General features: G+C 42.6%; 1 protein-coding gene across 1 annotated transcript; it reads right to left on the bottom strand.

The window, feature by feature from the left end:
* Positions 1-1,339: 1,339 nt before the first annotated feature.
* On the bottom strand, positions 1,340-21,712 carry LOC143102043 (transmembrane protein 263-B). The gene is made up of 3 exons (XM_076265410.1): positions 21,535-21,712; positions 20,817-20,919; positions 1,340-3,405 (listed from the first exon to the last, which is right to left on the bottom strand). Exons 1-3 carry the CDS (start codon positions 21,541-21,543, stop codon positions 3,125-3,127), a joined length of 393 nt encoding a protein of 130 aa, XP_076121525.1. The 5' UTR covers positions 21,544-21,712; the 3' UTR covers positions 1,340-3,124.
* Positions 21,713-24,240: the final 2,528 nt, after the last annotated feature.

Here is a 24,240-nt window from a genome sequence, read left to right as displayed (position 1 = left end):
ATTAACAAGACCATATATTACCATCATAATGAATGCTTAATAAGAAGACACTATTTGACTTATTTCTCCTCCTTCCATAAAATGTGCTTATTTTGATGTCAACCATTTTTGAGAACCAGGAAGAGGAGGTTCCCAGCAACCCAGCCAATCACATGATATATCATTAGAAAGCCCAGGATGTCCTCTTTAAAAGACCACAGGAATTGATAGAATAGCTCAAAGGGGTAAAGGGGTATGCTTCTAGAACTTATGTCCACTACAGAGGACATAGGTCTATGGATTGGTTCTCAGGAGGATATGGTATTCATCATTCTCAGCAGATCATCAGACCTGGTAGATTTCATTTATTTCATTCTGTTTTTTGTGATTTGCAAATGCAGTTTAAACAAACATTTCCTTGTCAGTTTTCATTATTACTTAATAGGTTGTCACATATTTTTCTGAAACATCTCAATATTATGTGGAGAGTGTAGGCTACTGAAATCAAGTTCCAAGATTAGCTGAGATTGCGGAGAATGTCTCATAACTATTTGGTACTTTTTGATCAGACAAAATAACCTTTTGTTGTCATACAAATATTTAGATATAGCTAGGTGTTTGCTAAACATTCTCCAACTCTTCATTTGGAGTTTCCATTTAAAGGTCCAATCAGGGATTGTGCAGTCACATTTGTTTGTGTTTATGTTTATATTAATATTAATAGCAGACGCTTTTGTGCAAAACCAGGGACCAAATGAAACACGCCAGAGGTAGTTCACCCCTCCCTTCAGTATTCCCAGAGAAATTCCTCAAATTGTTTTGTTTTTGTTTGGGGGGCAGGCTGCCCCCACTTTGTTTGTTTCCAGTTTCCGGAGCCTGCTGCCTACAGAGACCATTTTTTTTACAGTGAGGCCTACTCATTGAATGGGCAGCTAGCGGTCGTGAGATGATTGAATGTGACAAAAATTTGTATGGGTTTGAAATCGTATAAAATCCCTGACTGCATCTTAATGTTCTAATGTTGACTTACTGTAATGTTAAGGCCAACTTCTCGCTCATGGCCCTTAGCTAATCCACTGTTTGCTATACCGGAGCAAGCTCTGTAGGGGTTTATCAGCGAAAAATACGGTCTCCACGGCTTATTGATGTGTTGTAATGCAGAAAAAAAGCCTCTGGGTCAATTTTCGCTGGAATTATACTTTAATGTTAAGGCCAACTTAATGTTCTAAATGCTATAGCAGTAGTGTGTTAAAATGGAGGTAGTTTGCTTGGAGTGGGATACGGTTGGATTTGGGCCATCATATTGATGGAATACTGTGAGTAAATCAACAAAAATGCAAACTGGAGCACATATTTTTTTTTAAAATACAGAATTGCTTTATTTATAGAATACAGCAGATTTAGCAAAAATAGTTCTATAATAGACAAAATCTACCTGGTCTTAAAAGTCCAGTTAATTGTAACATAGTTTCCAAGACATAAGCATCCTATCAGAAATACATAATGCAGATGAGCATGTAAAAAGACAAAGAAAAAAAGCATAAAAAGTGAAACAGATTTATAATAAGTTAAACGACACACAGTGTTTAGAAGACTACAGCGTGAAGCATGCAGTGCTCTAATGCTCAAAAAACACTATGCAAAAAAGTTGTGGAATTCAGAAGAAAATTATAAAGGAACACGCAAAGAAACAAAAAAGTGCTGTATATTTGTTCAAACACATTTCAGATGTTTATATTTATCTATTTGGTCAATATTGTAACTTTTAATACAAAAGTTCCCAGACAATTGGCTTCCAAAATCAACCACCTTTGAAGGATGAAAGGCCAGGAAAAAGACTTCTCAGAGATAACAGCCTAGTGTTCTCAGCAAGGGTTTTCTTTTGTTTGTCTGAAAAGATTTTCCTACTGACAAAACAGCGTATTTAAAGAGGAACAAGGAGTACACAGCATTGCGACAACAGAGGAATGTTACATTTTTATAAAGGACTTGAGTGGCTACAAGTCATTACTTTCCTTAAAAGCTGAGGCACGTGGATGTACATTTAAATCAAGAGAAGAGAAAATGTCAGGACTAAATGTCTCCTCACATCCTGTAGCGATCCTATGTTCTCATGGTTACGTATTAATAGTGTTGACAAGTCTGGAGACTCCTGTTGCACAGAGAAGCAAATTACCCTTTTCTGAGCTCCACACCAGATACACTTTCATGAACTTCACATCCAGCCAAAATAGTCTGCTGTCCTTACATGAAAGGTAACAAAAGAAAGACATTTCATTCACAGCAAATGTTGCATCCTCTGAACCACCCTTACATCAAATCAAACACTTGATTCTGAGGCTGCAATTCAACACTAACCATTGAGACAGACACGACTCATAGCCATGGGTCATCTTGTGAGTCAGCATTTCAAAGTTCAATGTTAAACTCACATTATTAACAACTGCCAGTACTGCTCATTTATGATCCAAAAGAGAGGGCTGCTATGTGTTAGCCAGTGTGCTATAAAGACTCCCCCTCAGAGGACTCGCTCCGCTGTGCCCCAGCACCCGTCCCCATTTACACAGAGTAGATCCCAACACTGTAAATCTGAACTGAAACAAATCTGAATTGGAAATACTAGCAAGTAATTGTTTGCACTGAGCTTGGGCTCATACTAATTAACACTGTTAAACATGAACATAAATTGGACCAATGGACGTCTGTGAAATCAAGGCTGAATGTACAGTTTAGCTTAAAATTCAATACAACATAAGCAAGAAGTTCAGCACAGACGGTTGGTTTGTGTGGCCTCATGCCGTGAATCAGAATGTCTACACGTCTACAAACATTAAGCAACACTCACCCCTACATTGCTTGCACATATCAAGATACACCCATCTCCCAGAAAGACACAAAATAAGAAAAAAAAGTCAAAAGTAAATTAAATTTTAAATTGCTACGTTCACAAGTACCTCAGTAACAGATTGTTTGCAATAACATTGTCATTACTCTTTTTGTAACAAAAAAAAAACATCTGTCTTGTTGATCGATTGAGTGGGCAGACACAGAAGCAGACAGAGGCCATTGAGAGGTGGGGTGGGGTGGGGTGGGGTGGGCAGGGTTGTCAGGTCTTGAGTGGGCAGTTGGACTGATCGGCGAGGCCCTAGTCAGACTTGTCCTTTTTCTTTGGTGTGACTTTACTGGCCACTGCGGAGCCCACCGCGCCCACCCCTCCGGTCACCACGGACACGCTGCCCTTGACCAGGCCCACGCCGGCGGCGGGCACACTGGTGACCGCCGTCTTGGTGAGCTCGTAGCTCTTGCTGCCCACCCAGGCCACTCCGCCCAGCGTGGCGCCCACTGCACCCCGGGTCATGCTGAACAGGCCGCCCGTCACCCGCCAGATCACGCCCGCCTCCGTCTTCGGGTGGTCTTTCTCCAAGTCTGCAACAGAGCACAGGGCAACATGAGTAGCGGCCACCTGCAGTTCCCACCAATATTTTCATCCAAGGTGTAACGTGAAATCCCGACCAAAATTGGAGGGATGACAATGGGATTCATTGTATCAGTTTGCGACACTCGTACCATTTCAACAAAAAAGATGTGCAATATAAAACTGGACACGTATCTATTGGGAATGAAACGTTCTGAAAAGGAGCCATTGTCAACAAGTGGTGTGAACAGGGAGAGGTAATCTAAAAATATCAATCATCAAAAGCAGTTTCAGGTAGACAATGACACCATATGTAAGTCCAACCACGCACACCGTGCTGGCAAAAACAACCCTTGTAAGCAACCTGCTTCCCGCCTGACAATGCCTGGCATTATAATAACACATGTTTATAGGTAGAAGGCTGCTATGGAGCCTTTGAAAGGCTGAGGAGGTGTTAAACGTGTTTCACAGCCTGATGTAAAAGGGTTACGGTGAATCATGGTGCGCTTTCTCTCAAGGATGAGGCTTCAGTTGCCTTTCCTGACACAAAGGTCCAGTGTGGATCAAGCGCTGTAGTGAGTCACCACCCATGTGAAAAATAAACATGCTTTACTAAAAGACTGGAAAATAATGAAATAAAAATACTCTCGATTAGTATTCTGAGCAGGGACAGGCCAAACATTCTCAACCCTAACTGTAGTGACTTTCTCCAAAATGCTTCCCCTTTGATCTGAAGTAAATTCTGTCTCTGATAACTCCCACTCACCCTGTGTCCAAAAATAAACCCATGCACATATGCCACTGAGGGGCTTCAGTCCACTTCATATTAAAAGTGGACGGGAAGTCCTCTTATGTGCGGACATGGCAGCTTGCTGGACAGGACTGATTTTAAACATCCTACCACTTGATAGTTGATGTATGCTTTCCCATAGGGACTCTCCAGCATACAGCATATCTCCATACAGCAGACAGCCCCTAAGCACAGTGTTATCTTCCCTCTGGGTCCTCAAATGGGCCACCCTCAGAGCTTTACCATGGAGAAAATTCCACAATAATAAATGCGTCTCATTATCCATCTGTCTTAGCAGGAGTAAGTGTGTCTATCGTTGAAACAGAGACTGGTCTAGAGTTGATGTTGACACAGAGGAGTCTGTTAGACTCTTGTAGAATATGCGTTTTGCCAAATCTCAGTCTTTGTTCAGAGAGATAGTATGCCAGTAAGGTGAGCTCCAAGTGGGTGAGAACACTGGAGTTTGAGCTCAAAGTGTCGAAACCTGGATGTTTTTTTAGTGTTTTAATGACGCAGCCAAGTAACCAAATTCCTCCTCGAACCACATCAATAAGTTGAGGACATCCGAGATTTTCCCCATTGAACAGAAAACTGCTTTCAGCCAGACCTGCTTTTCAAGCCTTTTTTCCCCAGTGGTCTTCCATGACACATCACAGGATCCTCAGTACCTCTCAAACAATCATAGCTATTTCACTGACTGCTCAGTGACTCAAGCAAACACCACCACTCCACCACTCACCTTCCCTCCCCCAAACAGAGGGAGATTAGAGAGAGGAGCTTCACAGAGGAGCTCAAACACTCTACGCTACTGTACATCAACTGGGTTGGGAACACCGCCCATTACACCAAGAGGAAATGACATCAAATACCAGGATTAAGCTTCTTCAGACTTAGCTTCTACACCCCTCTCTCTCTCTCTGTGGTGTGTGTGTGTGTGTGTGTGTGTGTGTGTGTGTGTGTGTGTGTGTGTGTGTGTGTGTGTGTGTGTGTGTGTGTGTGTGTGTGTGTGTGTGTGTGTGTGTGTGTGTATATGCAGCATGTTTGGGACTGCAGCAAATTTGTATGTTCTGAGCCATAAAGCAGCTAATAGGTGGCCCTTGCTAGATAGCTTAGACATTCTTGACAATCCCTCTCAGAGAGGTGTTCCTTGGGCCAGAAGAGTTTTAGTTGGCAAGTTCTAGTCTAAAGTTTCTTCTTCACACAATACTTTATCATACCACAGCACAGCATCCCTGTGATCCAGCTTCTATTTATTTCTGTGTTTCTCTGCCGGACAAAATGCCAGCCCTGAATTCGAGCAAGATATCTGTTTTTGTTTTGTTTTGCCTTGTAGCCTAATCTTTTCTCATAGGCGCTTAAGCGGATACCGCTTCACAGCTCACTGGTGGAAAATAAAATCAGCCAGTAGCCATCCTCTTCCAGCAGAATGAAGACACTGTCTTTTTATGGCTCACAGCTGTCTGGACAAACACGACACCCTCAGCTCAGCCCCTGCCCAGAGCTGTGGTGCTCTCTGCTGCCTGTGAACCAGGGCATGGCCTGTGCCCCCTCTGCCCAGTGGGAGCCTGGGACACCACAGCCGGACCGCCTCTGGACTCAACGAGAGGGACAGACGCACAAACAAACAGACCGCTCTTCTTCGCACACACACCACACAGTACACGCCCTACCTCTCACTGAGACGACAACCTCAAAAACACACACACACACTACTCATTCTTTCTCCAACCTGCACACACTGAGTCCGTCTGTCTGTCTGTCTGTCTGAATATCTCTTTTTCTGCTCTCTCATTCCATGTCTATCCACAGTGATGTAAAGCAGAGTGAGTCACCCTCAAAACAAGGCAATAACAAGCCGATCAAAGCCAATAGATCAAGCTGGCGTGAGTGGGCAGAAAATCCCCATGTATCCAAACAAGAACAACTCAGCTCTACCAAAGTGACACTCGAGTGTCTGGAAAATCCGGAGAGAAGCCCCCGCTCCCCACCCCTTCTCCCAACTTGTGCTTATTATTCTGCTTAAGCCACCAGAGAGCCTGTGCTCACAGCACTCTGAGCGGCCTCTAGAGGAACAGGAAAACAGGTCAGACACATCTTCATGCGCCTGATGGGGGGTGGGCTGTTATCACTGGCAATGAGGAGTAGCAGATTCTCTTCTGGCGCATAGAAACAAGCAGCAGGAACACTATTCGGGTAGTTTAATCCTCATCAACAAGATGTGATTGTGGTTGTTGTGTGTATGTGTGTGTGTGTGTGTGTGTGTTTGTGTGTGTTTCAGCAGTGACTAAGTTCTTCCTAGGTGATGACACTGTGTGAGTTTAACACCTCCTCAAACACTTTATCTGTAGAGCAATTAAAAAAACTAGCTGCCAGCGTTTTAAGCTTGGCAAAGTGGTAATTAAGTATTTTCTCACTCAACAACCTCTGAGCAGTCCTAAACTTAAAAGAAGGAAAAAACAGCATCTCATTCCACAGCTTGCACCGCAGAAGCAGTTATCTTAGTCAAGTCAAGTCCTATTGGATAACTGTTTGTTTTGGCAGCAACTTGGCAGGTTTTCTTTCTGTTGGCATATTGGACACAATTATTTGGCATTTCTTTTACCAACACAAAATATCAGTGTTGAAGTTCTTATTAAAATCACTCAACTCAAATAAACTAAACTACACTTTCTCTGTCAGTTCTTTTGATTGCAGTGAATGCATGCGCGCCCACATTATACACAACCATGATCAGTGTGCAGGAGCCGTTGAGTGTTTTCTGTCAGTGAGACTGACAAAGTCAAAGTCTCTCCTTTCCCACCGTGCTTATTGCCTGCTGAGCTGACAAATTGCTTAAACGCAGGCTGTTACTGATGAGGTGGGGGAGTGCCGCCCGCTGCACCATCACACTTCTCATGTCCACCTCTCCGGCCCCAGCCTCGGCCCTCCCGCTCCCATCACAGTGTCCCTCGCTGACCCCGGCGCCCTCTCTCCCGCCCAGGCGAGTGGAGCCCTCTGCGCGGAGTGCGTGCGGCCTGCCATTATCTCATTAGGCCCTGCCTGAGTGTGCGCCAGAGAAGTAACCATCTTTAATCTCTGCTAACTAATGACCGCCCTGCGGCGGCAGGCTAATAAAGGAGGTGGCGAAACTAATCAATCTCCCCGCTGATGGGGCAGAAGCGATCTGCACTCGGCAGCGTCGGCCCCGCCTGGCCTGCGCAGGTCTCCGCTGATTGCAGTGTGTGTGTGTGTGTGTGTGTGTGTGTGTGTGTGTGTGTGTGTGTGTGTGTGTGTGTGTGTGTGTGTGTGTGTGTGTGTGTGTGTGTGTGTGTGTGTGTGTGTGTGTGTGGTATACACACTATTGCAAGTTAGAGATAAGCTGCACGATGGGATTGGAACAATGTGTTGATCATGTCGTGAGCTTAAGCTCTTTCTGTATCTTATGTCTCGGGTGTCAATCAACTGTGTGTAGCGGCACATCATTTACATCACACTCTCTCTAATAGTCGGTTCCTCCTCTGGTAGACAATACAAGCATGCGTCAAATTGGATAGTTCTAAGGACAAATTCCATACCATGACTTAAAAACGGAAATGTCTGTGAACACACTTGGTATAATTAAAATCAGTAAAATGTGCAATATGGAGTGCCTACAGCATCTAAAAAGAGAACAGTTCTGAGAAAAGAGGTCTATGAAAACAGGCTTTATTTCAAGCACTGATGATGATATACTCTAACTGCTGCCTCTTACATTTCTCTCTTTCTTTCTTTCTTTCTTTCTGTTTTCCCCCTCTATGTCTCTCTCTCTCCCTCTCTCTCTCCCTGTAGAACTATTTATCCCTCTCAGACCAGCTTGGGGTGGGCGGTTCAACACACTGCAGCCCCCCTGCTCACTTCTCCGTTACCATATTTCTCTCTCCCTCTCTTCCGCTCTCCCCCTTCTTCACTCCTCCTCCCCTCTTTCCACGGGGGAAATATCACTTTGCTCTTTCCAGCAGGAACCTCGGAAAGATCAATCCAATTCCTAAGAAAAGACTAAAATGTCACTTTGTCTTCAAACACATGCCAGTGAACAATGCCATTTGGAAGGCCAAAGGAAAAGGTCTTCCGCAGCACACAGGCTTTTCTCTCAAGAGAAAGATGTAGTAGCTCATACTCAAAGTAAGAAAAAAAAACACCCAGAAAAAAAAGAACTAATATGGGGTTACCTTGGCAATGTAATATCACAGAATGAAGAACCTGAAGCTTTCACCACATAATTTTTAAGTCCTCCTCTCATCTAAACGACAGAGTAGTTTGTGTCAGGTCCATTCCTCTCTCCCGTGGGGTGGAAGTGTGCTCAGGAGGGGAGAGGCGGAACTGGGCAAATTAGGGTGTGGGGAAGAAGGTAGAGGGAGACAACATTGGAAACGACGGCTCCTGCCTTCTCTTCTCTTCTCACCGCTTCAAACACATCCCATCACCGCCCCGCCGTGATCACTCGTCTCGTACAGTAAGCCGTCACACAGCTGCTGTGCTCTCAAGCAAAGAGCAGAGAGGAAGAAAATGAGAGATGGAACAGAGAAAGAGAGAGAAGGAATGAGAGAGAGAGAGGGGGGGGCAGCATATGAGAGACCACTGTGTAAATATGTGGTGGAAAGAGAAGAGCTGAGGGGTGGTGATCCTTTGTTCTCTGAGGCCACCTGAGGATGCTTCCTGCCCTCCTTGTTGCATGATGCATACTTGCACTAGTCAGTGTGCCCTGCTGCTTACTGTAGCATGCCCTGCACTGGATATCCAACTTACAGCATCAGGCCATAAACTAAGGGATTTATATGGCAGAAAATATCATTAATGTTGAATCATTTAATAACTGCCACACACACTATTTTTCCCTTCAGTCAAAAGGCGATCATTGGTGTTTTAAGCCCCCACCGTCGACTTCAAGGCATCACTACGACCGTCGACTTCAAGGCACCTAACCCTAACCCTAACCCTAACCTTAACCCTAACCTCAACCCTAACGCCTTCAATGCCGCGCTGCTTGGAACTCTTTGGCCCGTCAGATTATTCTGGTAGTACGATTTTTTAAAAACATTTTTTTTACAATATCGATTTACAAATAGCCTATTCACCAATCAGTCCACGGTTGCTTAAACAAATATGGAACCCCAGAAAGAACCCCAGAACGCAATAGGATCTAGCCTACTCTGTGCGTAGCCCCCTGCCAGTGCTTCAATGTTGCACTTTTGTGCCGCTGTCTGGAGCGGATAGGCCACCTTGAAGGTGCCACTCCGTCTGGTAGGCTAGTGCCGTCTGATATTCTTTTCAAACAGCGACACCTTTGCATATTCAACACCAAAAGCATATCGGGTAAGATGAACACCAAATTTTCTTTCCATTCCTTTTAATAGGCTCTACGTTCGGGGTAAAACTTCCTTCTTTAGACTTTTTGACTAAGACATTTTCTCCCAGTTAACTTCTGTAGTAGGCTACGTTCCTCACTCTGCACGCTAATATTCCTTGTAGGTAAACAATACACATTGTAACATTGTCAGTGTCAGAGCATTAGTCAACCAAGTATTTAAGAATAAAAGTAAGAGAATTTGTCCAAAGAAGTAATTAGAATAAGTTATAAGTCAGGCTCCATGTCTATCGCCAAAATTATTGTAGCCCAATAATAATTTACTATTACCAATATTGAAAGGGAGGATAAAACAGAGTTAATCAAGACCATTTAATTACTCAAGCAGACCATCAATGGGCCCATCCATGTTTTTTTTTTCACGAGTTATTATTATCCATTCTTCGTGTAGATGTGTGTGGACTAATAGACCGGAGCTACGTTTAAATATTAGTAATATCCTGCTCTGGCCTGCGGCCTGACGTCTATTGGCCATGAAAAATACTGACCCGCGGCCAAAGTTACTTGCCGACCCCTGGCGTAAAGTCTACAGTAGACTTGTTGAGACTCTGGACCAGAGTGCTTGTGATGCTTATGGGTGGGAATTCTGAGCACGAAGAAAATCCTCCACCTTCCCCATTAAAACACTCCACAATCCAGCACTTCTGAGGGTCTAAGCAGTGGTGACTGACATATTACATAACTTTTAAAATAAATTGCATAAGTATTGCATCAAGTTGCATGGTAGTTAGGGGAACGAGGGAGAGAGGGGGTAGGGTGATCTGGATAGGAAGACTATATCAGAAGATATCGACAGGCAGAAAAATAGAGACGTCGCCAGACAGGAAGCCAGGGAAATGAAGAAAATGTCCTTGCAGCTGAGCTGTAACATGTAGGCCTCTGTGTGGGATGCTGTGCTCACATATCTCTACCTGTAGCCCAGCCAAGGGCCATGTTTCTCAACGCACACCACGTACAAGACCAGGTAAATGTCAGTGCTTACTGTATGTGGAAACAGGAAACTGAAATAAGGTCAGTCCTGTTAGTTTGTTTATGAAGGCTGCCATTCATATTATGGTGTATGGAAACTACACTCTATACTTCAGCGGCGAAACAAGACATGCAGCTTGTTTTGCCAGAATGTGAATGACAATAGAATGCATTTACTGTTTTGCACACGCATGCACACGCACGCACACGCACACGCACACACACACACACACACACACACACACACACACACACACACACACACACACACACACAATAGAAAGCCATCTAAAAAAGGTGTACTGAATAAGCTGTGTAACCCAAGAGCCTTACACGGATTAAGTGAATAATAGATATCATTATCCAACACAATGTCAGAGGTGCTGGAGTATGTGTGTGTATGCTGACAAAAGATACTGCAATTACATACACAGAAGCACTGTTCCACTGTTCTGTTCCTACTTTATATAATGTTGCAGTAGGATTTGTGAGCTGATATAATGGCCTACTTCACTTAATCCAATGGGACATATCATTGCAAAGACCACATCTGTGCATTTGTTAAGATGCAGCTCATTATATCCAAGGAAAACTACCCTTTTCTTCCCATACCAAACAATACAGGCCATTGCACATGGTCCTTGGGACCATCTCAGACATTAATCTCTGTTATGGTCCAGCAAGAGAACTGTCATGTAGCACTGTGGCAGAAAGCAAGTAAATGTGGCACAAACGGAAAAAAATGCTGAAGGTTACTCAGAGGTTTGGTACTTTTGAGTTTAAAATGATTCTCGAAGATCCACTTGGAACAGAAGTGATATTGTCACACCTAGCATCTGTCTCCATGGAGCATTCTGTTAAGCGAGACTTTACCTTGCGTTCCTGGCAAAGTGTTAATAAACACCAGTGAAATACAAGCATCTATGATCAACTTGACTTAATGCCAGCGGAATTGTGTTAATGAACATTGTTTTTTCATTCCTAGCTACATCAGTAAACTTTCTGTAGCTAAAGCATATTCTCTTCACTGACGGACCTCCTATACATGCTTACAAGCTGACTATTATCACTTGCATTATGCAGTATTAGCTGAATTATGCAAGTTGTTTTCTGCAAACTATTCCCTTCTCATGGCAGAGGCAGGGCACCAATATTTATTGGAGCCAAGTGATGAGAGCCAGGTAGGTGACAGGAGTTGCATAATGCTGTTTGAGGCTACCAGTTAAACCTAGACAGGTTCTGTGGTGCGGGCAGCTGACTAAAAAAAAATGTTGCCCTGAAAACACATCACATGTGTGTGTTGGCTTATGTGATGGTTAAATGCTGGATATATTATATAATTTTAAAAAGGTTTTTAGTACACTTACAATAAAGGGCAACTTCCTCTAAATGGGTGTGCTTCATAGCATTGTCTTTTTATTTCATGCTCTAAAATGACTAATATTGTCCTGAGAGTTGACATTTTAGTCTGGAGACAGAATTACATAAAAAATTCAGTGCACTGTTGTATTAATGCTGCAAAGTAACAGTCAAAACTGTCACAGCTAACCTTATTCATTAAACCTCAAAATGAAATATCCTTTACAAATAGCTCCTGTAGCCAAGCTTTTATTTCGACCAAACACATTTTATTTTGACCACATGTGGGCATGATTTTTTTTATTGTGTCTCAAGCATGGTCTCAAAAGGTAAAACCTGCCACATTTGTAATTTTGTTACATTTCCATTCTCATGACAGCTCATGACAAAAGACTGTTTGCCCTCTGTAAACTCCATGGGGTTATTCTAGGGATGTGACGATACGCTCAACTCACGATTCAATACGATTCATGATTTTAAGTTCACGATGTGATTTTCTCACTACTTTAGTTAAATTAGTTAAATAAGCTGCAGTCAGGGTTTCCAATATAAGGGTTAGCAGTCAGGGTTAGCAATATAATGCTAACTGGATTTTATAGCAATTTAGCAATTTAGTCATTGCTTGCACAATTTGAATGCTTGGATTAAATGTGCGTGCTGAGGGGCGTGTCCGTTCATAGAGAGAGAGAGAGAGACTCAAGGAGAGGCTGTGTAAGGTAGGCCTATACTCTTTGTCTTTAGGGTGACCAGATGAGAATGGGTGAAATTCAGGACCGGGATAAAATTGGCCTACATCCAGGGATGGATTACTGCACGGGCCTACCGGGCCCAGGCCCAGGGGCCCAAGGGGTCAGGGGGCCCTGAAGCCCAAGCGTTTGCATGGAATCATTGCCTCAGTATCAACAAATCAGGATGTAGGCTATGAATCTGATTGAATTTAGTATTGGCCATCCCCAAAATGCACCAGAATATAGGAAATCACATCAAACAAATTAAACATTTTCTGGGGGAGGACACCCAACCCCCCCCCCCCCCCCCCACATATGCACCAATTAGTGGGGGGCCCTTAATACATCTGGGGCCAGGGGCCCGAAAGTTCATAATCCGTCCATGCCTACATGATGAATTTCAAAACCAGAAAATACTCAACAAAAGAAAATCATTAAAATCATGAACTCAAATGTCATTATTAAAAACAAACACAATGACTGTGCTTGAACAGTGCATGTAAATCAGGTCTTTCCATAACACTTGTAATGCTAATAGGCCTACTTTATGCCCAAGCAAACAGGCTAGACAGAAAAAAGTAGAAAGAGAATGTTTCTAGTTTTGTGATAAACCCATGAGTCATTGACTTGAACCACCTCAATCCTTTCTGAACAAATTAATACAATGCAAGTATGCCAACTGTTGTGAGTGTGACTGCATGGCATTTGGTTTGTAGAAAATAATACATATTCAAGGTGGCAACATGTCCTTGAATGTTGTGTTGTCCATTATCCCTTACAAAATCAAGTATGATGCTGAACAAATCCAGTGAGCCATATCCTCCATCTTACTGTCTATAATCCCACTGCACTGCACATCTAGAGAGACTGATGGGTCTGTCCTCGTCTGGACCCAACTCTATTTGGAAATAGAGCAGATACAGTACCATCCAGTGAAGCTGCCATGGTGGCCATATTGTTTTCAGTCACCCAGTGTGAATGAGATAAGAGCTGAGGACAGAGAGTGGCCAGTAATGAGCCTGGGGCGCCGCGTTTCATCACCTTTGACAGTACACATTTTAATATCCCTCAGGCCCCGTGGAGGACGCCGGGGAGACACCGCGCCTCTTCATTTCCTGTCCTCCTATCTCCCATCTCCCTGCTCCGCAACACGTCTGGACATCCTGGACGCACGAGCAGCAGGCCTGCTGATGAGCTGGCGCAGCACCATCTCCACAGGGGCGCAGGCCTTTTTTACTGCTGGTGCTGCCTGCTGCAATTCACACCATGAAACCAGCCGTTCATGACACCAGCCTTGAGGCTGTGTGTGTGTCTGTCTGCAGGGCTAAGGGGCTGGCTGGCTAGATGGCTGCTCTCGGAGAGGCATCCGTCCTGGAGGCAGTTTCTCAGGCAACTGGTGAAAACTGCCTGCTCCTGTCATTGCTGGGAGCTACAGCCTCATATGATGTGGTAGCCTTGTCACATGCGGAGCCCTGTCGCTGACACACTTGATAAGAGGTAATGTTGCTGTACCTGTGCTGAGGAGATCCTGAGTGAATTAGTCTATGTTTTTGGGCTCCTGGGGCAAAATTATGCTTTCTGGGAGGGGGGCTACACCATGTTGTTGCATGCAGAGTATCATTTTCGCTCACTCCCAAAGAGCATAACCCGGGGCTTTAGAAATTCAGCTTGGTTCATTGCATATGACAACTCTTTAAGACTGTGTTCAGGCAAACAAATGGCCTTCCCTGTGCTTGTTATTACAAACTATGTATTCAGCTCACAAACTGTCGGACACTTGACTGTCAGCACGTTCTACTTTCACACTGCCCACTGAATAATGCAACTGAGCTGTGAACTTTCATGCCAAACCGCCGAAAAGGTAAGGCATATGGTATTGTTTAAAAATTCAAAAGATAAAACAGCTGAGATTTTTATTCTTGTCTATAGTTAGCATCGCTGCCCTGGGATCTGCAGTGAAAGCAGTACACTGCGAAACAAGACAAAAGGTCTAACTAGGAAAGCCTCAGGGCCTTTTCATCTGATGCTTGACAGAGGCTCTCTCTCCCTCTCTCTCTCTGTAGAGGACTGAGTCTGTTTTTGAAAGCAGACCACATTGAGATATTGCATGCCGTCGTTTCTGATAATACGACAAACAACAATGACACGTCTGCATGGGAGATGTACATCTAGAGTCTTCCTCGGCACATGCGGTCCTCGTCTCCTGCCAAAGCCAAAATGTCCGTCCACTCGGAGCACCATGCCACACAGACAGCGTGGTCAGATTTCTAAGTATGACAAACTCCCATCTCAATTAAATGAGACAGAAAATGGAAGGCAAAGAAGTAAACTTTGCCAATCACTGGGGGGCTTTTTTTTTTTTTTTTCTGTATCAAATGAAAAAGTCTTACTCCACCCATCCTCCCTCACAGCATCTGACATGAAATGTCAGGAAGGGGTCCAGGAGGAAACTGTGCCCATGTTTGGTGGTACCCGGGTAAAACGGTCTCCAGGGCTTCCTCCTGCCTGCCCTGGTTCTCACAGCTGTGGGGCATGCTTGGCATGGCGGCTGGAGACCATTGCGAAGTGTCAGACCACACTAGCTAATGCAGATGGTGGAGAACTGCCATATTTTTCAGATAAATAATGAGAAAAACTGGCTAAGAAATGAAATCGTGCATCCTGTCATTTCCCTGGGCATCATTTATTAATCTCCTCTGGAAAACAAAAGAGGCAGAACATAGCTGTTCCTCGCTGTCACAGCAGATGATAATTGGATGAGAGAGCTTTGGTGGCTGTCGAATAGAGACCACAGGATTTCTCCCCCAATTCTAAACTGTTCGAATTTGATAAACAGACCCCCCCTCCCCTGCCATTCCCTCTTTTTTTTCCGTCTCTCTTTCTCACCTGACAGCAATGCTGTTTTTCATCTTGTCTTCTGATGCTCCGTGTCTGCACCCAGCCTCCCAGAGGACTGTTTAATAGCAGGTAGTGAGCAGTGCACGGCAAACACAAACACACCTCTGGAACAGCAGATAAGGCATCTAATGGCATCTACTGAATGAATTTGTGGCCGATGCGGGAGCAGATTCTTGTGAGCCATGCTGGATCAATCCACCATATCATTTAATTGCCGTCAGATGTGAATAAGCCTGGAACACCCACTGCAGCATTCCTTACAAAAACATGGACAGAGAATCTGTCCCTCTCTCTCGCTCTCTCTTTCTCTCTCTCGCTTCTTCTCTGGCAGGATTTACTGTCGCTGGACAAATATAGCTGACCCAAATTGAAGTAAAAAAAAACTACCTGGGCCATGATGCTTTTAGAGAGGAAGCAGAGCTGTGTTGATTAATGGAGGTTTATTGATGCAGCTGGGGGCTCAGCTGACTGGGAGCTGATGGTTATCAGGGCAGTCGGAGAGCCAGAGCCTGAGCCAGAGTCCAGCCCTAGACATCAGGTGGGCACGCTGGCATGACTGCATTTTGGGGCCCGATAACCTCCGAAGCGCACAGTCACAAATGAATAACGATCAGAAGAAATGACGTTAAGAATAAAATACAAAACGGAAAATATGAATTTCTCTGAAGCACATAACCACGACAATCTTGTTCCATCAGCCCTCACATGAGTTTTCAAATAACTTCAAATAATAGAAATTGATATATTGAAGGCAATCAGGTTTGTCAAAATCACTATTTCTGGTGTCGCTTTGTTTGAATAAGTCATTATATGTAGTCTTCACATATAGTGCATGCAGTCCTAGTGTTTGTGTGTGTGTGTGTGTGTGTGTGTCTGTGTGTGTGTCTGCGTGCTAGACAAGTTCAACCTGCACCTAGTTTAGAATGCATGCAGAGATTTAAAAGGGCTCTATGAGGATTTCAGCATTAGAATGTACTATATGTTACCTGCTGTGCAGCAGATAAGGAAAAAAATAAACTGAGATATGGAAGCAAGCGGTTCTTGTATGTATTGTATGTGTTATTGAGGCGTATCACTGAAATAAACAACAATGTTCCTTGGAGGACCCTTCACAGATAGAGGCCATGGATGGTAGGAGTGGTAGACATATCCGTCAGGTTGAACAAAGATTTATTTTTTTGTAAAGATCAACCTTCTCCTTGTACCCATTCCTGGTTACTACATATAGTGGATCTGTTAGTGAGGAATATATATAGTCCGTGGATCATTCTTGAAAAATAAATGCTAACAGAACTGGAGCCCTGCATGGAGTGGGACGCGGGCTTATCCCACTTACAGTTACATCTCAAAACTATATAAGAAATGTATGAAATATATCTTTTTTAAAATGATTTTGTTGCCATTTGGGGCTTCTGCTGAGAAAAAAAGTTCTTCATGAAAGCAGAATTGTTATGTTCCAGCATATTACTAGCTTTCTTTAAGGAACACACTGATAAGGAAAGCCTCTCAGGAATTTTTTCATCTTACTGTGATGACTGAAAGTCAATGGATTCTGTCAGCTGTCAGCAATTCTATCATTCGCAAAATCACTCTAAAAGTGATCCCACAATATTGTTCTTCATGTCATTGTTAGAGAGCATGCTGTGAACACTGTCATCCTAGCTTGAGCGATATATAAACTGTATTTTTTGCAGTTATCGTTTTAGTTGAACAGGCCTTAATACTGGTATGAGAACTGAATGAATCACATCATAAGGCCATTACCTAACTGTCCACAGTCCTGCAATGTGACATCATTAAGGATTATTCTGAAATGGCTATCCACAGATAGAGTCACCCCATCAGACATCTTTGTCACCACATTGAGAAGCTAGACCGAAATACCAAATTTCCTCATGACTAACATAACTGCATTTCCATTTCCTCCTACAATACAATTCTTAACTGCTCATCTATAATAGGGATTCTTCAGTGTCATACATGGGGAATGAAACATGCACACCACGAACAGCTAGTTATCTGTCACGGATCTGAACTGTTCTAAGTCGTGAACACAACTCACGCTCAAAGGCTAAGCGCAAAGGCAGAACATCTTTTTAGCTTTATTTTGGTCCCAGACAGCGGGTTTTGAGGGACGTCTGGATTTTCAGCTCTGCTCATGAGTCACTTTTTTGTTTTTTTCTCTCATCCCTCTGTTATTCCCAGGGCAGCTTCTCCGGCGAGGACGCCGCTAATCAAAGAGGCTGTGGAGGAGCACAGGTGGACGGTGCTCGGAGAGCTCGTCTGCCTGACAGTCCATCCATCACGCTTTCACAGCACATCACACTCACGCCTCCCCTGTGCACTGGATCTGTCAGGATGATGGAGCGGCCGGGCCAGTGTCGGCAAACAGGACAGGCTTGCCAAGGGGTGGGGTTTAGAAAAGTCAATAAAACTTCATTTTCTTCTATTAATTACTAATGTATTAAATGGTGATCATATGTAGGCCTAGTACATCTGTTTACATATACTGTATGTGTTTTGCCCAGTTCCTGTGTTTTGTGAGGGAGTGCACTGACACAACCGTCCACTGCACAGACACTTTGAAACAACTGCACAGGTTTATAGAAAGGCTCTTTTAACTAAGCACCTCCTGGAGATCCCTTTAAAAAGCCAGCTGAAAGCTCCTGCTCACAAGGCAGTGAAAAGATGGGGGGAGAGGGCAGCCCCTGGTGCAGCTACAGCCAGTTCATGAATTTATGACTGGAAAAAAACCCCTGAAAAAACCTTTCGGTTTTTCACAAAAAGACAGTCTGAGAAATGGCCCTACTCTGGCGAGACAGTTTCAGTGATGGGGCCTTTCCCAAGCTGTTTGTCATAGTGTGAGTGTGAGTGTGTGGATGCTACGATGCACCACTTGTGAAATTCTGGGCTGGGCTGTTTTTTTTTTTTCAGGGGTGGGGGTATGGGATGTAGCCAATGCTGACACAGGCTTATTTTGTGTGTTTGTTTACTTTAACCAGACTCAGATAATAGTTTAGTTTCACCACAGAAACATCATCTTGTTCTCCACTAACCCCTTATTATGTTTTAGTTTAGGGCCTATTCACCCTAAAAAAACAACTTTGATCTATTCTTTTATATTTATTCTGTGATTCTTATTTCTCCCGTTTGCCAGGGCAACACCTTTAACTGCTTACCCCAAACCTAACCGTAACCCTAACCTATTAGGGAAACAAAAATATTCATTCTAAAAAATATATATTTTCAAGTCTTCCAGCCCTTCATAACACTATCTTTGCACGTGTCAGTCCACAAATAACACAATAAGGCACAATTGATTGAATTGATGCGACATAACAGATACACATCACTGCCATCGGTAAATGTCATATTGTCTGCCAATAGGCTGATAACAGTCAACATGTCCGACGTCAGCCATTAATGATGTTGTTAAGCTGATATAGTGGTGCATCCCTACATCTCATTTGTGTGAAAAAATTGTTTGACATGGGAGATGAGACGAGACTAGGATATGTTTGAAAAACACTAATGATAACCTGAACTATCAAAACTTTCTTGGTCAAACAAGCATCCAAATTATTATCAAATGCAAAGTGAGTTTATGGTAAAATGTTGGGTTCACAAACTACATCTGGACTACACATCTTAAGTCTATGTCTAGTCCAAACTCCAAAGTAGCAACAAAAAAGTCTGGGCAAAAGGGGCAAGTGATATGTTATGCAACCACCTTGCTGCACTGCTGAGAAGCCCACTCTGTGGAGCCAATTAAGAACCGTTCACACCAAAACTACACTTCCATCTCACTCCAACTGGACATAATATGTGGACTAAAGGACCACTCTGGTGCTGTTGTTCACTAACATAAAAACATTATGTAGATTCCTTTATAAAGAATGCAGAACATCACACAGAGAAAAGCCCCCTTTTCTGCCGAGGCAGAGGCAGTATGAGTACCAGTATCATCAGCATTACTGATCCCACACTGGTACACGTTTGAGGTGCTTGAAAATGTACCTCATGATGCTATATCGCTTGAAATACATGTGAAAACAAATATGTCAAAACACAGTTGACTTAAAAGGGTTCAGTGTTCAACAGGGTATTTAAGGGGACTAAGTAAGATGAGCTAGTGACCCTTTAGAAAGCTAATTAATATTTTAATAGGCTATGTGGTGGCTGAAAAATATATAGTAGGCTAATACAGAAAATGTTGACACTTCAAATACTCTTTAATATCCCCTGGGCTAACTGATGTTGTTACAGACAATATGGCTTCAAAATGACAAAACAATCATTAATTTAATTGAACTGTGTCTACACTAGCTTGAGTGAACCCAGTGAAATGCTACTGTATCTTATCATAGGGGCTGACAATATCTGTGGTGTAGCCTACAGCTCTGAGGTGGAAGCCCTCTTAGCAACTGTAGTTTCTTTCCAAAGAGAACCAGAACACTGACTAGTATGGAGCATTGCCTGGGCTTGTGTGGCCACCTGCAGGCAGTCTTGCATACTGCGTTACAAGCCAGTGACACAATGGAGGTTGACTGTGACCTCAAGAAAATGTTGCTATTGGTGTCCCTGCATTGAGGTGACTAAAACCTTTATCATTTTAAATGTCACTTGAGCCTGTGAAACTGAAAAGCTGGGGCAGGCATTCAGTGGCCTAATTAGACGGTTTCGAGTGGAGGCCAAGCTGATGAGAGTGTTCCTAGGAGATGTTGAATCAGCTGTTTCTTTCACAAGGCTATAAATACTTTTTACAGAGAGGGACCTAAAAAAGAAAGAAGATGACCAATGACATAAATCTTCTACTACAACTGGGAGCGCTCTGTACCAAACGTTAAGTTAAAGACAAGAGTGTTAACTGGAAACAAAATGTCCTTTATTTTTTTTCCAGTCCTCTACTGTCTATTTTTCCTCTAATTGCCAATGAATGTCATGTGAACACTGATCTTAACTAAATTAATTGTCTGTGTATGGTTGCCCGTTTTACTAACTGGCTATGGGATTTCACTGTGCCTGTCAGCTGATGACCTTCATGCCTGTGGTTGGTTAGCAAGTGTGTGCAGGTTTGAAGAAAAATAAAATTTCTTGGAGTCTTTAAGAAAAGGTCAAATAGTATATATGCATGTTCTTCTTGCTTATATAGGCTTACACTTTACTAAATTGAACTAAAGTGCATTAGGCTACTGTCTAACATTAGGCTACTGTCCAGGGCACACTCTGAGATAACAGTGGACAGCTGCAGTAATTAGTAATCTTAGATGTGTAAGGTTAGGGAAGAAGACTAACCTTCAGGTGGTTCTTCGCGGAGGTATGGCGGAAGTTCTTCAGTGGCATCATCCACAGGTGATGAACTGTTCTCCTCCACAACCTCTGCATCTGTGTCTGGACCCTGAGAATGCACCGTTGAAGAAGTTTGACCCAACAGATGGAAAGACCAGCACTCCTTACCCTGACAATTGTCTCAGTCCCTTCATTCACTTTAGAACTTCTGTTCTGGTAACTAGCCTAATGTGTAGGCCTACTGTGTCGTACAAGCTAGTATGCATCTGTGGTTCGATTATTCAGGCCTCTGTTACTAAAGCCCCCTAAGTATTTAACATGGGCTACAGAATACAGAAATATAATTTTACTATATGGGAATGACAGATAAATTAAGGATAGGCTACATGTGTGGTTGCAGCTGATTGATGAGACGTCAAACTACCTGCTGCCTAAAGGTAGGTTGCTAGACATTATGCTCATATTATGCGCCAATGTGTCCCGGGGGTGCAGCAGCTCCAAAAGAATAAATAATGCTAAACACTTTGGCTAATCAGTAAAAAAAAAAAAAACTGCGCCATACCACAGATTGAAACATATATACATGGAACCATTCTGAAATAATGCAATAGCAAACCACGTTAAAGAACTTGTAAGAATAGCTCAGAGCATCGTAGCAGCTATTCGCAAATTATGTCTGTCAGTCAGTCAGTCAGTCAAACAAAAACAAATTCACTCGACTCACCTTCATCATGTACCTGATGCTAAACGGGATACAGTATCGATATACCTTCCTTGAAGGACCACGTCGGGTGAACGAACAACGTGTGTGTGACAAACAATAAACACACTGTTTTCCTCAAAAGAGTATTTTCTGATTTTTCTTCTATTAACGATTTAGCAGTGTTTGGCTACACTGTACCGGAAATGACGTTATGGATGTTTACTGTGCAGGTTGAAGTAATGATTGCTTTGTACCACTAGATGGCGGCAGTTGGCGACATTCGTCCCCCAGAGATGCAGGTGACCATGCATGGTCCTGTCACTGTTTGAGAATGAATTTGGATGGTTTGTTTGTTTATTAAGGTTTTGCACCTCCGTTCTATATTTCAAAGTTTGCCGTTCATTTGCATTATTAATATAACATCGTATTTTGTCATTTTTGGCGAAGACATGCATTCCGTATTGAACTGAACATATTTAACATTCTTTAACCATCGTGATTTCGAATTGGTGCAGTTTTCAGCACAAACACTAATTTTATTATTTTGCTCTTTTGCATTGCTCTATGCTTTTCTATGGTGCTTTCTGCCTCTTGGTTGCGCACGCATGTTTTCGTGACGTTGCATAGAAATCCATGTATAGACAGTGCTTTAGTCGAAATATTTACGCAATGCAAAGCAAAATAGAAAAACAAAACAATGAAAATATTCTTATACAGTTGGTTAGGATAATTAGGTGTGGTAGCAGGACAACAGGACTAAAATACTGTGCTCGGGTTATGTCTAGACTACTGAATAAGTAGGAATAGGAATAATAAAAAACTGAAGCACTTTTTGTCCTTCTCCGATCTTGAAACACTTATACATGCTTTCATAACATCTAGACTATTGGAATTCATTATATGCAGGCCTGACCCACTCCACTCTCAACAGACTTCAGCTAGTTCAAAATGCAGCAGCTAGATTATTAAGTGGCTCTAAGAAACGTGAGCATATAACTCCTGTGTTGACTAAGCTGCACTGGTTACCTGTGGACAGTGTTGGGCAAGTTACTTCAAAATCGTAATGTACTATGCATTACTTATTACTGTCATTTCAAAGTAATTTGTTACATTATAATATTACTGTCTCTGAATTGTAAGGCATTACACTACTATTGCATTAATACTTTTAAGTTACTTTCACCAAAATATCTAGAAATATGGATTTGCCATTCTAAATGCAGTTTATTATGCTCAATGCAGCTTGCTCTTCCAATGGAGGGAGATGTGGTATAGCATAATGACTGAGCTAGGCTTAAGGCAACAGTAGAATGCAATAGGCGCAGTGCTCATAATGCAATACAAGGAACAATCATAGTCAGATTTTTTTTTTAAACCGACAAAAGGTCAAAGTCTGGTAAATTGTGATAGAAATATTGAACTTTAAGGCCTAGGCCTACTCATTAAAATCAATAGAGAGCCTACTATATTGTAAATCAAAGCTTAAAGGAACCGTATGTAAGATTGTGGCCAAAACGGGTACTACAATCACTTTCAAATTACTGTAGAGCGGTGTATCCACTTCCCCTCCCCTCTGACTGGCAGAGTTGGCAACCGGATGACGAAACACTACTGACTTTGTGATTAGTAGATAGGTGGAGGGTGGCGCATTAGGCCAAAACACAACATGACAACATCAACATCAGTTGAGGGCTGCAACTTCACTTTTTAAATGACAATATCCTGGCCAGACTACTGTTGTCAGTGATATAAGTATTTGAAATGAACATGATTTCGTAATGTCTAGTGACATATCAGGGCAATTTTATGATTAATTGAAATACAATTTTTACATACGGTTCCTTTAATAAAGACATGTCAAGATGGTGGCCTGCTGGCCATTTCGGTGCCCTAAGTGAGTGGCTTTGAGTGAGTGACATTTAAATGATAACTTAAACACCTAAAGTAAAATAAAAGGCCTATTATTTACAGACCATTACTGTGTATTTTTAAATATTAATTTCTGAAGAAATGCTGTTTTACTTATAAATGGTGCACTGTCACTTTAAGAGCATTGATCTTTACGTTGTCATAATGCCCTTTTGCTAGCTCTTGTTTACAAGCCTTATTTGTTTGAGTTACATTGATAGCACAATATTAACAAAAATATGCACAATGTTAAGTTGTTTTAAGCAACCTTCCTTGCTTTGGAAATGGAAGTATGCAATGACATGTTGCTTCACATTTCGTGAATACAAGTGAATTATGAGCCTGGTATCCACCTAGCTATCTGAATGGAATGCGTTTCAGTCGACTCAGCATATCATGTGCTTCATGTAGCCTAAATGCTTGGAAAACGAATGATTGAAGACCCACCAATTCTAGTAGCCTACTACGTGGTGATTGAGAGAACCCAAAAGGTATCAAACTTGCATGTAACATCGTGTTAGTGCATTTTGACATTGTAAACGTTATTGATGAAGAGTGAAACGCAGTTTGCAGTAAATCTACTATTCATTGGTTACATTTGGGTGCCCCCTCTGTCCTTTGGTGCCCAACGCAAAGTGCGTGATGCGCGTGGTGGAAGCGGTGGCACTGCCAGGCTACACAATCTTTTTCTGCATTTCTATCGCTTTATTCTCTTCAATTAAAGTTCACAGCACAAAGCTGACATGCACAACAGCATAGTTTGTGTTTTATCAAGAATCAAAAAGATTAGCGTGGCACTACTTTAGATGTTTCATTAAT

Source organism: Alosa pseudoharengus, unplaced genomic scaffold (genome assembly GCF_046254945.1).
Source record: "Alosa pseudoharengus isolate Yale_2024_CS ecotype anadromous, Long Island Sound unplaced genomic scaffold, YU_APseudo_1.1 YU_APseudo_1.1_scf_10, whole genome shotgun sequence".
Lineage (NCBI taxonomy): Eukaryota > Metazoa > Chordata > Actinopteri > Clupeiformes > Clupeidae > Alosa > Alosa pseudoharengus.
The sequence above is the reverse complement of the archived record's forward strand: the minus strand, read 5'-3'. Positions and strand labels throughout refer to the sequence as shown.